Source organism: Mauremys mutica, chromosome 2, assembly GCF_020497125.1.
Source record: "Mauremys mutica isolate MM-2020 ecotype Southern chromosome 2, ASM2049712v1, whole genome shotgun sequence".
Lineage (NCBI taxonomy): Eukaryota > Metazoa > Chordata > Testudines > Geoemydidae > Mauremys > Mauremys mutica.
The window spans coordinates 249,700,408-249,718,683 of NC_059073.1; the positions used below are offsets into that span (position 1 = coordinate 249,700,408).

Sequence of the window (18,276 nt, forward strand, 5' to 3'; positions counted from 1 at the left end):
GCGGGTACTTAGTTTTATTCCCCCTAAGTAGCCTGTTGCCTTTGTTTTGTACACATGCTTAGTTTCAAGGATGATACAGGAATATTTTTTTTTGTAAAACTGCACTAAGAACATTTTAATTTTACCTGAATGACAGTATTCTACTTTCCCTACAAGCCTATCGAAAAATACCACCTTTTTGTTTTAGCGAGTATGAATTAATTTCTATCTTGGTACAGTGCAAGGGGAAGGGACAAATTAGTAATTTGTTTTCTTTTTGATGATACAGAGTTGGCACAATAAAAACAGTAAGCAATACTTAAGTGTTTGAAATGATAAATGGATACATTTGATCTATGGAAGCATTTCACTGAATACATACACAGGAATTCTACAGCACTTAAAAGTTGACTGGTTTGGTCCAAAATTGAAACTGAGCATCCAACGTTGCAGCCATCTGTCTTTGCACAATTACCACTGACTTGAACAGGAGTTACCTCCATGGAAAACTGTAGGATCAAGCCCTCAGTTAATGTATAATGCTCTATTAATCAATACTTCTCTTCTTTCTTTATGAGAATCTCTATCTTCTTTCTAAACCTATCCATTCACTGTTTCTTTCTCAGATAATGCTGAGAGACAAAGTGAGAGAGGCAATGTGTTTTACTAGACCAATTTCCATTGGTGAGAGACACAAGCTTTCGCACTACACGGGACTCTTCTTCAGGTCTGGGAAAACGTACTCAGAGTGTCACAGCTAAATACATAGACGAACAGATAGGTTAGCATAAGTAATTAGCACATAGTATAAAGGACCATTCAAGTTGAAGTGGCCCATTAACACCCCTGCAGTTGTAAGACAAAAAGGAGAATTAGTGGGTTATAGATTACTGCATTTTATTTCTGTATTGAAGTAGGTTCTCTTGGGATGTTAGGTTGTACAATGCAATCTACTTCTTTGGTGAAGTGTCCTTGTTTTGTGAAGACTGTTTTGAGTGTGCTAAGGTGTACATCCTGGACTTTCTCCTCTGAGCATATTCTGTGGTATCTGAGTGTCTGGCTGTAGATAACAGATTTCTTTATATATTTTGGGTGGTTAGTGCATATATGAAGGTAGGTGTGATGATCCATGGGTTTCTTGTATATGGTTGTCTGTAGGGTTCCAATGCTGAAGCTGACTGTGGTGTCCAGGAAGTTGATGCTGGTGTAGGAGTGTTCCAGAGAGTTTAATGGATAGATGGTGGTGGCTGTTGCAGTTGTGGTGGGACTCTATTAAATAAAACCCCCTTTGACTGCACAACCCTAGTTGTCACCTACCATCCCACAATGGAACCCATATGGGGTATCAAACAACAACTACAACTCATACTCATTAGTGACCCCATCCCAAAAGAAATATTTCCAGAATCCCTTCTTCTGGCCTTCAAACAACCTTTCATCCTTTCCGATGTCATCATCAGAAATAAGCTCCCCACAGACCGAGGCACACCAACTCAGAGAGGCACCAGAGCCTGCCAGAACAGATACAAAACCTGCAGACATATCTCCATTGCTACAATGATCAAAACCCTCCACAATACACCTTTCAAGATCCCCGAGTCCTACACATGCCTGTCATAACATATGGTCTACCTCATTCAATGCACTACATGCCCAATGTGGGTGAAACCAGACAATCACTGTGCTCTCAAATGAAGACATAGGAAAGTGATACAAGACAAAAACACTATCACCTATGGGTGAACACTTTTCACAAAGCGATCACTCTATATCGAACACTCATTCTCAAAGGAACCCTGCACAAGACTTTCAAAAGACAAGCCTGGGAACTTAATTCATAACTTTTCTAGACACTAAAACTCAATCTTAATAAAGACACTGGATTTATGGCTTATTACAACAACCTGTAACCCACTAATTCCCCCTTTTTATCCTATGACTACAGGGTTATACCAGGCCACTTTACCTTGAATAGTCCCTTAATAAGTGCTAACTACTTATGCTAAACTAGCTGTTTAACCTTATATTTAGCTGTGACACTCTGAGTACCTTTCCCAGACCTGAGGAAGAGCTCCGTGTGGCTCAAAATCTTGTCTCTCTCACCAACAGAGGTTGATCCAATAAAAGATATTACCTCACCCACCTTGTCTCTCTACTATCCTGCATCCAACACGGCTACAACAAGGGCTGGCTCCAGGCACCAGCCGAGCAAGCTCGTGCTTGGGGCGGCAGATTCTACAGGGCAGCATTCTGCCCAATCCTAGGGCAGCATGGTTTTGGGTTTTTTTTGGTTCGCTGCTCTGGCCACCCTATAAGGGCGGCGTGGAGGAGAGGAGTGCCCTGTTGGGAGTGGGCTGGCCGCTCCGTGTGCCCTAGCCAGTGCCAGGTCTGCAGCAAGCCTGGCAGCCCGTGTCCTTCCCTCCTCGCTGACCGGAGCGGCGCGGAGCCCGCCCGGCAGGCAGCGCGGCAGTTGGGGCTGTGTGGTGAGCGCCCTGCTGAAGCCCTGACCGTCCCCCTTCTCTCTCTCCCCCCGCTCACTCCCCCTCCCCTCCGCTAGCCGGGGCACGTATGCAGCGCAGGGAGTCCACCAGCGCCCTGGCTCCCATTCCCACCCCCACCCCCGGCTTTGCTGCTCCGGCTGCACCGCAGGTTCCCCCCACCCCTGCTTTGCCGCTCTGGCCGTGCTGCAGGTTGTTGATTTTTTTTTTTTTTTTTTTGCTTGGGGCGGGAAAAAAGCCAGAGCCGGCCCTGGCTACAACAATACTACATATGTCAGATAATGCTGCACAGCTTACAACTTCTCTTTATTTTGGAGAGCTAATTGTGCCTGCAGTATTAGAGATTATTTGACAGCTAAGTATTTGGTTCTATGAAAATCTTAATAGAAAGGAAAGGTTAAAAAGCATAGCGCAAGAGATACAAAAGGGCAAATAATTGTATGTTTACCTTTTTACAGGGGCATCTCCTGTCTGCTCATCCACATAATCTCTTTTCAGCTCCTCAGGAACATCACTGTCACTGTCATACTCTTGATAGGCACTCTTCTCCTGTTCATCAGATTCATACTATTAAAGAAACAAAATAACAGCTTTCACTTTGTTTTTAAAAAAAGAATATCCCTGAACATCCATTTAAAAAAAAAAATGAGTAGTGCTTTGTGACTTCTTTGCTTTTAGCTCTGCAACAATGCAACAGTGTTATTTGTACCTTGACTGAGTTTTCTGTACCCAGTGTATAATTAAAAATTGTCTACCTGGCTTATTAATAATAAAGAGAACTTACAAATATAACAGATTGACAATGGACAAAAAAACAAAATCTTTAACTAGATTTTAAAACCTGCTTCTAATTCCAGATGTCCTGTAACAGTAAATATTTTAATCACTTTCTCTTAATCACTGTTTTCCTCCTTGCCTCAATATTACCTAAGTTATTCAGATATTTGACATAATTTATTATTGCTTTTTAGTCAATAATATGCTGCATAGTTTATATAAAATCTAAATTGGTCAACATATTGACAATAGAAAAGGCAGTGTAAAACCACTAGACTGAGTAAGAAAGTACCAAAACAGTAGGTGATTATGAAAACTTTTGCTTATTTTGTGCATCCCCGTTTAAAAAGTAATCTTTTCCATGGTGTGCATATGTTTCATAGACATTTTGAAAATATTAACAAAATATTTAATTGTTTTTAAAATCAGTTCTAGTACATTCAACAGGACACTTCCACTGCAGTATTTTTCAGTTTGTTGGACTGGTACGTAGTGATGCTACACAGAGCCACTTTGACTTTGCACAATTATTACAAAAACCTGATTATTGCAGGAACACTGACATTTATCTGAATATTTCTCAGGATTACAATACAATATCATGCATTTTTTCTTCTAAAACTTTAAATACATGTGAAGCAGCTTCTTCAAATCTGTGTACATCAAATCATGAAAGTAATTAACATACATGGCACACAGTATACAAGGACAGTGATCCTATAACTTATTTTAACAAATACACCTTAGATAGCCCCAGAAAAAGAGTGTATACTATATTGTGCTCTCAAACCTGCCTAGGGAGGTTGTGGAATCTCCATCTCTGGAGATATTTAAGAGCAGGTTAGATAAATGTCTATCAGGGATGGTCTAGACAGTATTTGGTCCTGCCATGAGGGCAGGGGACTGGACTCGATGACCTCTTGAGGTCCCTTCCAGCCCTAGAATCTATGAAATATTCTTCAATTATGTAATTAGAAACTAAATCATACCAAATGCACAAGTGAGCGTAGCTAAGGATTGCAACCTTAATTTTAGAGTTTCCTGACTTTTGCATGCTTAATTATGCAACCTGAACAATATCCTAATTTATTTTTATGTAAAATTTCCATACTTACTTTTTAAAGAAAAAATACATCCCTTATCTGGAATGTTTAGCTAGAAACCAATGCAGCACCTTGTCCCACGTTTACATTGAGGGAAAGCCTCATGCGGACACCTGCCTGCCTAATTCAATATGGACTCTGTAACCCTTGCCTTCAGAATAAACCCACTGTAAATTTCAGTATACAGCTAAATTAGCCAAGCACATATGGCTCAGAATATCATGTAGTCATGGTTAAAGGGACATTATTAATGTGAACTATAACCAGATTTTTAAAAACTAAGTAAAAAGTAATTGTAGGCACTAAAGCTCTTCTAAAGCATCCTGTCATTTGTTTTTATAAGTCATATTTTACTATTTTGCAGAAAACCTCTTCCTCTGCTAACAGGCAAATGAAATACTGACACTTCATGGCCTGAAGTATAATTTTGTTTTCCTCAGACCCATAAAATTTCAGCCTGATAAACTGAAAGATTTGGAAAAAAATTATGAGTAATTTAGAACAGACAATTACAAAGGGAATATTCCAGCAGCCTTAACTATAACGGTCCCTAGAACACCAGCTATAATGTATTCAAACAGCTCAACATGTGAGCTCATGAAATAACGTGTGCTTGAGACCATGCAGACAATAAAACACTATAACAAATGTTTATAAATTAGAAAAGCTATTTTAAACTTTCCAGACTATTAGATTAGCAATTGAATTACTTAACTGGTAACTGCATACTACAAGCTGAGGCATAATCAATTAAGGGGGAACAAAAAAAGTATTTCATTTGTGCAAATTTACTGAAGTTTTGCTATTTTTCTAGCTGTTTTGCTATTTGCTATTTTGAACATTGCTAAATTAAGAAATTAGCAACTAAATCAGAGATTAATTAACCACTAACATTTGTCTGAAGTTAAATTAGTTGCCTCAAGTAGAGTTTGTAGAGGAAAAAAACCTTTCTAAACGGAGATATTTTCAGAATCAAAGTAATTTTTAATCCTAATATGTTTAGTAAATTACTGTCAGTTTTTCCAAACAGAGGTGCATTAAGCTACTTCTTATGTAAGAAAATGAGGTTTCTCACTAGTCTACTATTTGTTAACACAGAAGAGAAAAACAGCCCAAGTTCTAGAGCAAAACCTGGTTCCCTGCAGAGCTACTACACCAGTGCTTCTGCAATCTCAAGATTCCAATACACGACTTGCTTCCTGCATGTCCCCTTACATGAATCCTCCTACCTCAGGGTTGGCTACGCCAAGACTTCTGCCTCAGCTTTGCCCCAACCCACACTGCTCTTTGCAAAGGGTCACAAAGACAGCTCTTAATGGAGCCATGCTGATTCCACTGAGGATAAGGATTCTAACAGCTGATAGGAGTTTCTGAAGAATTCGTCCCTATGGATCAAACACTCTGGAAAGGGAAAACAATTCAGACACTCAATGCCCTGGGTGATTCAGAGGATGGAACCACCAGCACAACCAGGTTTTGCTAATATTCTTATAATATGTGTGCCACCATTTCTTACATACGTGGGTTATCACTGAGGGCTTTTGTGGAAGCAACAAATTTTAAAGCAGGGGAGGCCTTGGACATCAGGAGTGGAATTAGAAGTGGAGGGAGTAGCATAGAAGAGAGAATGAAGATATGACAGACAGTGAACAAATAGCTGTCCTGATTATTATTTCTAAAAGAGAACCCTGCCATACCACATTTTCAGATAATGGAAACCACAATTACATCAATGCAGATTATTTCAGGAAGAAACTAAGCCAAGGTGTGATTATTAGGAGATAAAAGAGAGTTTTTGAATTAATTAATGAATATAGAAGAATCATTAATATGAAGAATTAGTCACCTATTCAGAAATAATCTGCCTTGGCTCAATTAAAACCCAGTAACTAGGAGATCATTTATTGACTGTAAATGTTAAGAGTTCTGGTATACATTTCAGAGGATTCTTGTGTGTTAAATGTATTAATCCGGAAGGAAAAAAAAGAGGAGTGTTAATTTCCATTTCTTTAATAAAATAAGGGCATTTTAAAAATGATTTTTGCAGAGTAAAATCATATTACTCTTCATTAGGAAAGTTGAACAATGATACTGTTAAGCAGTAACAGTTGTTTATGGTTGCAATTTAAAGGAAAAAAAAGCTGGTTTCTTAAAGTAAATAATAAATCATAACTGATAAACCATAGAATCGCAACTTCCCTGAAGAGTTCTTCTTAAAGTAATTTCCAACGAAGGTATAATCTGCTGCTCATAACAAATAATCTAAGAACATGAGGGTTGGAGGGAGTTCTGGTATCCTGGTGGCTAGTAGTAATTACAATTTTACAAGTCTCCAGGTAATAGTCTCCAACAACTATGTTAAGATAACTTTAATTGGTAATTAACCTATCTTGCATCTGAACAGACTACCAGTTTTACCTCTTCTGGATGGTAAAGACTATAGTTCATTTTTCACTAGATTAATACACAGTCCTGCCGAACCACATCTTGGTAAATACACAAAAAGGTATCTCCTCCATTGTATTAAAATGAACTTTGTTAGAGGTTGTGAAGTTCCTTTGGATATCAAAAGCCACTCACTTTTGTCATTGCCAAATATTAATTTGCAATTTCTTACTTTTTTTTTTTCTTTTTTTTTTTTTTAACTTGAGTGGTTGTTAGTAACCTAAAATCCACACCTAGGCAACTATAACACATGGCTTGCTTTTTAGAAAGGTTCAGAGCACTCACAGGACATACTAATTTCAAAGGAAGCTATGGATGACACATATTAAGGTGATAACCATGGATGTAGATGCCTAATTTCAGGTACCCAAATTTGAAAATGTTGGCCACACTGACTACTGTGTAGTTAAACAGAAATCTTATTTAAAAGTTCAGCAGACTGTTACTGCACTACAGATCATTTGACATAAATCTTTAGACTTGTTATACTTGTTATACTCCCCACAGACTGCTTTTACATTTTAGAAAACAGCAAACAAAATTGTGAAATGAAAGTGCAAAAACTGCCTGAAATAATTACAAACTTAAGTGCTAAAAGTGTTCCTTAAAAAAGATCAATGCAGAAACTGCAATATAACAAGACTGTATGGCTCTCCCTGCCCCATAGAAAGATATTTTCCCTTTTGCCTGAACCAATGTTTTTTCTTTAGAGCTGTATTATACAATATAAATCCTGATCTTTTTAAAATATCAGCTATGTCAGCTCTTTGTAATACTTTGTGGGGAATGGAGGAAGGCTAGTCAAGTGGATAAGGTACTGGACTGGGCCTTAGGGGGATTTTTTTTTTTTTTACTAAGCTGTTCAGTTCCTGTTTTTCTTTAAGTGATTGCACATGTCCATTCCACTTCAAGTAGTGCATAGCCAGTGCTCCAGAGTTGGAGATTTTTCCTTTGGTGGTACCCATTGGGATAGCGTGTGCACCCTCAGTCACCTCATATTGCTGCACAATGGTATAAAGGGCAGACCCTCCCCAGACCTCCCTCCCTCGCCCGAGTTCCTTCTTACCTCCTGTGATTGGTAGTCTGAGTGCATTGGCTCGCTATTGCAAGTTTCTCCCTTTGCAGGGCAATTATCTTCCTCTCTGTGAATAGTTCATTTAGTGGTATTCATTAGTGTTAGATGAGCATAAGTCCAGAAGTGGGTTTCAGAGTCTACTTGAAAAACTGAAAAAATACTTGTCCAAACTTGGCATCATTTCTGGAATCCTAAGATACAGTATAATGAGTAGTAAAGGAATGTACTGATGACCAAGCTACAGCTCTACAAATGTCTGCTATAGTTACTTTAAGCCAAAAGAGCTGCAGAAACTGTTTGAGATCCTGTAGCGTGAGTACATTGGCAATGTCATAGCAGAGATGTGTGCAGGACAAAATCCAGGATGAAATCCTCTGCATGTAGACTGGAAGGCCTGTCTGCAACTGACATAAGCAGCTAGGAAGACAATCTAAAACACTAGTCCTGTCCAATTAAAAAATCCAACACCCTTCTAACATCCTAAGCATGGAGCCTCTTCTCACCCTTATGAGAACTCTGATGGAACCAATCTTTAGGGCTTTTTATTTCAGTTGGAACAGAGAAAATAGAAATGTTGAATAGAAATCAGGATTGGCAAAACACTTCTCTCTGTTTTGACCCCAAGGAGAATCACTTCCACTTTAACAGGTGGAGTGTTTTGCACATTCCCCGAACACTCCACCTCTTGGAGGTGTTAACCCATGGACTATCCAGGCTGTAAAATGGAGAATGCCTGGGTCAGGATATAGCATATGATTGGGGGTCCTGGGAGATCAAAAAAGTCCTGGTAGAGAAGCTCAGCAGACTGTCCAACCAATGCTAGAAGACAAAGCCAGAGCTGTAAGGATCATGTTCTCATGATCCAACTTCTGAACACCAGCAAGGAAAAGACTGAGATGGGAGTTTTGTATCACCAAAGGATGTATCGCCTCTTGACAAAGACTGATTTGGCCCATTATTCTCTGTTCACGTAGACCACCACAGTGTTGTCTGTGAAGACCTGTAGAGTGTTGCCCTTGATATGAGGGAGAAAAGCTCAAAAGACCAGATGAATAGCCAACAATTCCAGCACGTTTATGTGGAGAGTCAAATCTTGGTAAAAACACAGATCTTCAGTTTGTAGGTTTCCTAGGCGAGCGCCCCAATTTAAAAAAATGTCCATAACTAGGAGTCAGTGTGCACAAGCAGCAAAGAATCCTGTGGCACCTTATAGACTAACAGACGTTTTGCAGCATGAGCTTTCGTGGGTGAATACCCACTTCTTCGGATGCACAAGGGAGGTGTGAAGGGAACTCCCATACACATTGGCTGGATCCATTCACCAGACCAGAGAGGCTAGTACTCCTGCAGGCATTCAAATCATCATGTCCAATGGGTGACAATCCACTGAAATCCACAGGGAATCCACTGACTTTACCAGCTTTGCAACTCTCGGAGTCAAAGCCTGGCATGCCAAATCACATACAACAAAGAGGTCATGTGCCCTAGTAGTCTGAGGCAATTTCTTACCATTTTAAGTGGATTTGAAGTCTATGTAAACATAACATTGTCTGGAATTTGGCTTGAGGTAGAAATGCCCTGGCTACTGTAGAACCCAGAATTGGCCTTATAAATTAAATTCTCTGATCAGCAGAGAAGATTGACTTGTCCTCGTTGGTCAAGAGACCCAGAATACTGAAGAGGGATTGGATCCTGGATAGACTGACTTCTACTTAGTGTTTGGATCAACCTTGTACCAGCCAGTCGTCTAAGTTAAGGTACACTTGCATCCCTGCTTTCTTTAAAAATACAGCTACCACCAACCATGCGTTTTGTAAACACTCACAGGACAGGAGACAAGACAAAGGCCTAAACTTATAATTGGTGTTGTTGACCAGAAATCTTAGGAATCTCGTGCAGCTTCAATGGATAGCCATATAGAAATATGCATCCTTCAAGAGGAAGGCAGTGTACCAGTCGCCATGGAAGGGAATGATACAGTCTTTTCATATTTATTCAAATTTCACAGGTCTAGGATAGTTCTGGGACCTCCTTTCACCTTTAGGCCTGGTCCACACTAGGACTTTAATTCGAATTTAGCAGCGTTAATTCGAATTAACCGTGCACCCGTCCACACCAGGAAACCATTTAATTTGACCTAGAGGGCTCTTTAGTTCGAATTTGGTACTCCACCCCGACGAGGGGAGTAGCGCTAAATTCGACATCGGTATGTCGAATTAGGCTAGGTGTGGATGCAAATCGAACTTACTAGCTCCGGGAGCTATCCCACACTGCACCACTCTGTTGACGCTCTGGACAGCAGTCCGAGCTTGGATGCTCTGACCAGCCACACAGGAAAAGTCCCGGGAAAATTTGAATTCCTTTTCCTGTCTGGACAGTTAGAATCTCATTTCGTGGTTGGACATCGGGGCGAGCTCAGCAGCACCGGCAGCGATGCAGAGCTCTCCAGCAGAGGAGTTCATGTAATCTCTGAATAGAAAGAGGGACCCAGCATAGACTGACCGGGAACTCTTGGATCTGATTGGTGCGTGGGGCGAGGAGTCTGTGCTTTCGGAGCTGCGCTCTAAAAAACGGAATGCAAAGACCTACGGGAAGGTCTCCAAAGCCATGAGAGACAGAGGATACAGCCGGGATGCAACGCAGCGCCGCGTGAAAACCAAGGACCCCAGACAAGGCTACCAAAAAATCAAAGCGGCAAACGGACGCTACGGAGACTGCCACCACTGCCCCACCAGTGACCATGGACTCTGACGATGGGACAGTGTCGACGGCCAGTTCCTCGGCGATGTTCGCGGACGGGGAAGATGAGGAAGGGTTTGTGGACGACGAGGCAGGCGACAGCGCTTACAACGCTGGTTTCCCCGACAGCCAGGATCTCTTCATCACCGTCACGGAGATCCCCTACCAACCCTCCCCGGCCATTAACCCGGATCCTGAATCAGGGGAAGGAGCAGTCGGTAAGTGCTTTAACCATGTAAACTTTTATTCTTAATATAACAGGAATCTGAAGTATGTGAAAAGGAGGTCTCTCTATATATGGGGATAGAACAGAAATCCTCCTGGGAGATCTCCACGAAGCTCTCCTGGAGGTAATCGAAAAGCCTCCGCAGGAGGTTCCTGGGGAGAGCTGCCTTATTGGGTGCTCCGTGGTAGCACAGTTTTCCGCGCGAGGCTTTCATGAGCTACTCAGGGAGCACTGCCTCCCCGAGCACGGCTGCATAGGGCCCTGGTTTGTGCTGGCTTTCACGCAGCATGCGCTGTCTATCTCCTTCAGTGACCGTCCTCAGGGTGATCTCGCTCGGAGACTCCTGCATCTAATTAGGGGAATTACTGTAATGTTACGCCTGGTCCAAAGTATTTGTAAAAAATCTCCGGACAGACGGCATAGCAGAGACTCAGCACGCTGCTGCGTGACGAGCGTAACGGAAAGCCAAAGATTCAAATGGACGCTCATGGAGGGAGGGGGGACTGAGGACGCAAGGTATCCCACAGTTCCTGCTGTCTCCGAAAAGCATTTGCATTCTTGGCTGAGCTCCAAATGCTTCTAGAGTCAAAAACAGTGTCCGCGGTGGGTCAGGGCATAGCTAGGCAATTTACGCAGCCCCTCACCCACCCCCAGAAGTGAAAGGGAAAACAATCCTCTCTTGACTCTTTTACATGTCACCCTATCTTTACTGAATGCTGCAGATAGACGTGATGGTGCAGCACTCAACACCAACATCCTTGCTACCCCCACGCTATGGATGGCTGATGGTACAAAATGACTGGTACCCGTCCTCATCATCAGCCTATTGGCACATGGGGCAGTGCAAAAGGACTGGTAACCATGCTGACTAGCATCGGTAAGGTCAATCAAGGGCGCCTGGTCCTAATTTTTCGTGGTAGATGGTACAGTATGGCTGATAACCATCGTCATCATAGCAACAGGGGGCTGAGCTTCATCAGCCCCCACCCTTCATGTGTAAAGAAAAGATTCAATTGCCCCTGGACTAGCAGCAGGATGCTGGGCTCCTCTCCTCCACACTCCTTAATGTCCTATCTGGACTATCATAGCAACTGGAGGCTGCCTTCCACTCATTTCTCACTAACAAGTCACTGTGTCTTATTCCTGCATTCTTTATTACTTCATCACACAAGTGGGGGGACAATGCTATGGTAGCCCAGGAAGGCTGGGGGAAGAATGGAATGAACAGGTGGGGTTGTTGCAGGAGCACCCCCTGTGAATAGCATACAGCTCATAATCTATGCAGGATCTGACACAGAGCAGCTGTGCTCTCTGGTTCTCTGATACAGTGGTTCTCTAGTACACTTGCCCATATTCTAGGGAGGACTGATTCTATTTTTAGATACCAAAAAGGAGGGATTGACTCAGGGAGTCATTCCCAATTTTGGCTTTTGCGCCCCTGGCTAAGAGCAGCCAGGGGCACTTATGACAGCAGCAAATGGTGCAGTGCAAAAGGACTGGTAACCATGCCCATCTTATTACCAATTTATGGTATGGTAGATGGTACAATATGGCTGGTAACCATCTCTGCTGTCATGCAAAAGCAAAAGCATGCTGCTGTGTAGCGCTGCTGGACTGCCTCTGTCAGCGGCATCTAGTACACATACGGTGACAGGCACAAAAGGCAAAACAGGCTCCATGGTTTCCACGCTGTGGCGTCTGCCAGGGCAATCCAGGGAAAACGGGCTTGAAATGATTGTCTGCTGTAGCTTTCCCGGAGGAAGGGATGACTGACGACATTTACCCAGAACCACCCGCGAAAATGGTTTTTGCCCTATCAGGCACTGGGATCTCAACCCAGAATTCACAGAGACAAACTAGACTGTGTTCATTGTTCGCAAAAATTTATCTTTGCAAGGAATTCACTCCCTTTTTCCCATCACACAGCTTCGACTGTCTCCAGACCTGCCACAGCATCCCCCTCACAGAGGCTGGCAAAGATTAGGCGGCGAAAGAAAAAGACAGGGGACGAGATGTTCGCTGAACTTATGGGGTGCTCCCGAGATGAGGCAGACCAGCAGAGCCAGTGGAGGGAGACCCTCTCTCTGTATCAGTGCTCACACAGCGAAGGGGAGGAGAGGTGGCGTGAGGAAGACAAGCAGGCGACTCAAACGCTGCTTGGACTAATGAGGGAGCAAACGGACATGCTCCTGCGCCTTGTGCATGCTATGCAGGACCTCAGGCAGGAGGACAGAGCCCCCCTGCAGTGTATCTGCAACCGCCCTCCCCCACCACAAAGTCCCATACCCCGCTCACCCAAAATAACCAGAAGGAGGGGTGCCAGAGGCTGTGTAAACTGTCACTGCACCCCAGCAGAGTGCTCAAGTACCCAAAAGCTCTCATACCCTAAATTTTGAGAAGTCCTTTCCTTCCCGCCTCACCCAAGCCCCCATCCCAGTTTCATCCCCTAACTGTCTAGTTGATAATAAAAAATACTTTTCTGTTAATTACTGTTTCCGTCATGTTCTTTTAGAGGAGACTGTGTTTGAAGGGGGGGAAGAGGGTTGGTAATTTGACAGGACAATCACCTTTACCAGGGTACAGACATGGGGGCAGGATCAGCAGCAGGTCACACACACACTGGTGTCAGTACGCACCCTGGTCGGTATGGGAGGTGGTATGCAGGTTCGGGGGGGGGGGGGGGGGGGAACGTGACTTTGTAGCGGGGGAGGGGGGTTACATACAACGGTCCCTGTCCTGGACCACAGAGCCACGCAGCAGAGGAATCTGTATCCGTCCTCCCCCGCCAAAAGGCCACATAGCCCACGCACACAGAGTCCCAAAAAGGAGGGATGGCAGGCTCCGTTGAAACATCCAGTCCGGCACTGCAGACCGCTCTGGGAGCAGGAGCCTGTCATTCCTCGAGTTTACAGGCAGTCTTTACATCACTGCACACCCTACCCAGCACAGTCCGTGTCCCAGTTTCAACCCTGTAACGCAAAGTCATCAATAAAGAAACCTTTGTAAAGTTACAGTGGAACATGTATTTTATTTTTAAACGTGTGTTGGAAGTTGGGGAAGCGGGGTGGGCGGGGTATGTAACTGCAGATGCTAGTCAACAGTCACTTGATAAAGAAACAGGGGCAGGTTCAGCTTCTCTGTAAAGAAACTGAACAGTCACAGGTCACGCTGCTCGCTGTTACTTGAAGAGTTCCTTGTCGCTGTGCAAGGCGCCTGCACAGAGCTTCACGAGCCAGGGCATTAGCGGGTAGGCTGGGTCCCCGACGATCACTATAGGCATCTGCACATCCAAGACTTATTTTGTGGTCCGGGAAGAAACTACCTTCCTGCAGGTGTCTAAACAGACCACAGTTCCTGAAAACACGCACGTCATGAACTTTGCCTGGCCACCCGACGTTGATGTTGGTAAAACGTCCCCCATGGTCCACCAGTGCTCGCAGCACCATTGAAAAGTAGCCCTATTTCTCAGCAGCTGACTGTGGAAGAGGTGGACGATAAGGTGCGAGGAGTTGACAACGGCCATAACTGCAGCGGGATCCGTGCTCAAAGTGCTGTGGCGCCCGCGCTGTCACTGAGCAGAAAAGTGCACGAACAGATGGCCCGCAGGCGCTTTCAGGGGGGGAGGGAGGGAGGGCGTGATTGACGGTTCAATGATGGCAGTTACCCAAAACCACCCTTGACACATTTTTCCCCCCAGCATGCATTGGGGGGAAATCCCAGAATTCCAATGGGCAGCGGGGAGTGCGGGAACTGTGGGCTAGCTTCCCACAGTGCACCGCTTCCAAAGTCGACGCTGGCCCCATTACTGTGGACTCACACAGTCGAACTAGTGTATTTAGTGTGGATACACAACTTCGACTTCATAAGGTCGATTCCACAAATTCGAATTAAGTTGATTCGAAATAGTCTTGTAGTGTAGACATACCCTTAGAATGAGGAAGTATCATGAATAGAAACCCTTCCCCTTCAATGGAGAGGGGGAACCTCTTCTATAGCTCCCAAAAATCAAGACGAGACTGCAATTCTTGAAGATGAGAATCCTTGTGAGAATGGATCCTGAGGAATGACAGGGAAGGGAACTGAAGGGTCGGAGAATGGAGGAAATAAACTGCAGGGTTCAAATAAACTACTTGTCCTCAGTACTTAGGACCCACTGAGCTGTAATAAAATGGGACCAAGCACACAGGAAATGGGATAACATGTTGGGAAACAACAGGCCAGAGAGAAATGTTACATCACAAACTGGTATTCTATTCCTGACAAGACAGTCACTTACCAGCACAAATTTCTTGCAGCCAGTACAACACTTAAAACTCAGAGACCAAGGCATACCCTGGTACTGGGTGTCAGCATCCTGTGAATAAGAGGGCACCAACTCTGCAAGAAACAACACTACACTACAATAATCTAACATCACTAACAAATACCACTAATTTAATTATTTATAGAAAGGAAGATAACTTCCCTGCAAAGGGAGAAACCTGCAGTAGCAAGCCAATGCACTCGACTACCGATTATGGGTGGTAAGAAAGTGGGGGGAGGCAGCTCCACCCTTTATACTATCATTCAGAAGCACAAGGTGGCTGAGGGCGCACACCACACCGATGGATATCGCTAAGGGAAAAATCTCCAACTCTGGATACTGAGTGCACACACCCCTGCAGTGGAATGCACACATGCAATCACTTGAAGAAGCTGGGTTCAATTTCTAACTTTGTTACAGATTTCCTACATTACTCTGGGAAAATCACTTGATCTACCCTGTGCCCCAGGTTCCCACCTGTAAAAAATGGGGATAGGACTTCCCTACCTCACAGGGGTGTTTCAAAGATAAACTCCATTAACAATTATGAGGCACTTAGATACTACAGTGATAAGGGCCATATAAGTGCCTAGACAGATAAATAGGTGTAATACACAGAGTAATTGAACATATTGATCTACTTGTTCAGCACAGTTCCTCACAGAATTTCCTTTTAACACAGAAGCAAACAGCTATCTAATTTCCAAGGTGCTAAGTTTCAGTGCTGTATGCAATAAGCAGTACATTCTATGAAAGTGCAACAGTATTCTGTGTTGGGTACAAATATAGGAAGCCACTACCAAAGATCCTTCTGCAAAGCTAAGAAAATAAAATCTCTCTGCATAAGTGACTGTAAACTTTGGTTTGCATAGACACCAAGGATAAATTATATTAATTTGAAAAACACTAATTCTCCAAACTAATCTGAAGTTTCCATAATAATTAATACCACATTTAAGATTAATGCAACTGTTTACAATAAGAATGGCCTATGTTTATCACAAGAACAAAAATACATAAATCATGTCCAATGTATTCCATTCTTCCCCCACTGAACATTCTGTCCTGCTAGTGTCAAAGAAAGCCAAAATCAATTACAGCTCTTCAGCAGACACAGATTCAGTTTTATCATTTCATGACATATTTAGGTTTCACTGTAATGCAAAACACTTTATGCTGGCACACAAATATTAAAAATAGGACAACACAGCCAGCCTTGTAAGCTCACAGTAGTGTGTCACTCTACAAAACAGAACATAATTCAAAATTAGAATATGGAATACCACAACATGGGCTACAGAAAGGCTGTCTTTGCTGCATATGTAACATATTAGCCTGCTGCTAATACATATGATCAAGACGCCCTCCAGTGACTGATTCCAGAAAAAAATACAGCCAACTACAGCTGAACGGATGAAGCTCAACAGGTAGAGGCATGTGCTTTTTGATGCTCAAATTCCTGGAGATCAATCCCCAGTGAAGACCATGGAGTCTGTAACTAATTCTGGCTAAGGTATGTCACACATCTAAAGGGTGAGGTATTTATTTAATGGTGAGGACATGTTTATTCTTCATCCAGCATCAGCTTTGGATGGAACTGAATATCATATCATAATACTGCATGCTAGAAGCAAAAATAGGTAATTTTAATAGGATGGAATGCAGCGACCTCTAAAAACCTAATTGACAAGTGGCAAATTAAAAAATGATAAAACAAAAATACTTCTACACGGCAATTCGTCTGTCGAACTCATTGCCACGTCATGTCACTGAGGCCAATTAGCAAAATTCAGAGGGAATAGATGTTTATATGTTTAACAATATATTTCAGAGTTATAGCTAATGCTAAAATAATTAAAATGTTTTGGAGGGATATGAAAACCTCATGCTTCACGGCTTAAGCCAATCTCTAACTATATAAAAAGGTATGAAGAGATTTGGGGGGGGGGGAGGGGTCAGAAAGAGTATCTCACACCTACTTTGAGGTTTCCTGAACTTTTCTATAAAGCATGTGGTGTCGGCTACTGTCAGAGAGACAGGATGGACCAGGGGTCTGATTTATTATGGCAATTCCTAGACAGCTTGCCAGAGATCTGAGAAGAAATGTTTTAGGAAGATCAATTTCTGTATTTTACTGAACACAGAAGCATGTTGTATGATTACTTTTTTTTTATTTAGTCAAATTAGCTCATTCTTACAGTAGGAATTATTCACTCAGAAAATGTAAATGATTCTCCAGCCTGCTTTTTTAAACAATTCTACTTCTAACCCTTTTGGGATATGTCTTCAATGCACAGTTAACCTGGGTCATTGGTAGGAGGATCCTACCAAATTCACAGCCATGAAAAAAAACGTGTCACAGACCGTGAAATCTGGTCTGCCCCATAAAATGTGGTAGTTTGTGTACCTTTACCCTATACTGTAGGCAGGGTTTCTCAAGCAGGGGGTCCCAGCCCAAAAGGGGATTTCAATACTATTGTGTGGGGGGGGGGGGAGCATGGTATTCCCACCCATACTTCTGTGCTGCCTTAAGAACTGGGCACCTGGTCAGCAGCTGCCAATTTCCAACTGCCCAGCTCTGAAGTCAGCGCAAAAGTAAGGGTGACAATACCACGAACCCCCCCCCCCACACACACACACACAAGCCTTGCAACCCCCTTTTGGGTCAGGGCCCCCAGTTTGAGAAACGCTGACTGAAGGGCTTTATATGTTTATATTTTACTGTTTTAAAATACATATTCATGCTTTGTTACGATATTGTGAAATTTAAGATTTAAATATCTGAAACCATGAAACTCAAGGTTTTTAAAATGCTATGACTGTGAAATTTATGAAAATGGACCATGAATTGGGTAGGGCCATGGTCACTAGCACCCAGATCTGAGCACCCACATTAGCTTGGCCCGGATGCAAGTGCTGCCACAGCAAAGCTATCCCATGTTACTATGTCCTCACTGTTTCTGCACCTGCCCATGTGTGTCTGGGGCATATCCTATGGTTTTGTCCATGAAGACGCTCTAGGATTCTTTCCCAGTCAATTGTGTCAATTGCAGATAACTCGCCTGCTGTTGGGGAAATAGTGGGACAGGCACTGGAGAACTTTCAGCACTTGAGGAATTTTTGCCTGCACC

At 43.0% G+C, this 18,276-nt stretch overlaps 1 protein-coding gene across 2 annotated transcripts in view; it reads right to left on the reverse strand.

Moving 5' to 3' along the window:
- Nucleotides 1-18,276, reverse strand: part of VPS50 (VPS50 subunit of EARP/GARPII complex) — a 160,002-nt gene that overhangs the window by 61,385 nt on the left and 80,341 nt on the right. For both annotated transcript variants that reach the window (XM_045005923.1, XM_045005924.1), the window contains exon 19: nucleotides 2,926-3,044. In XM_045005923.1, coding sequence (XP_044861858.1) covers nucleotides 2,926-3,044 — 119 coding nt within the window. The remainder of the gene's footprint in view (nucleotides 1-2,925; nucleotides 3,045-18,276) is intronic.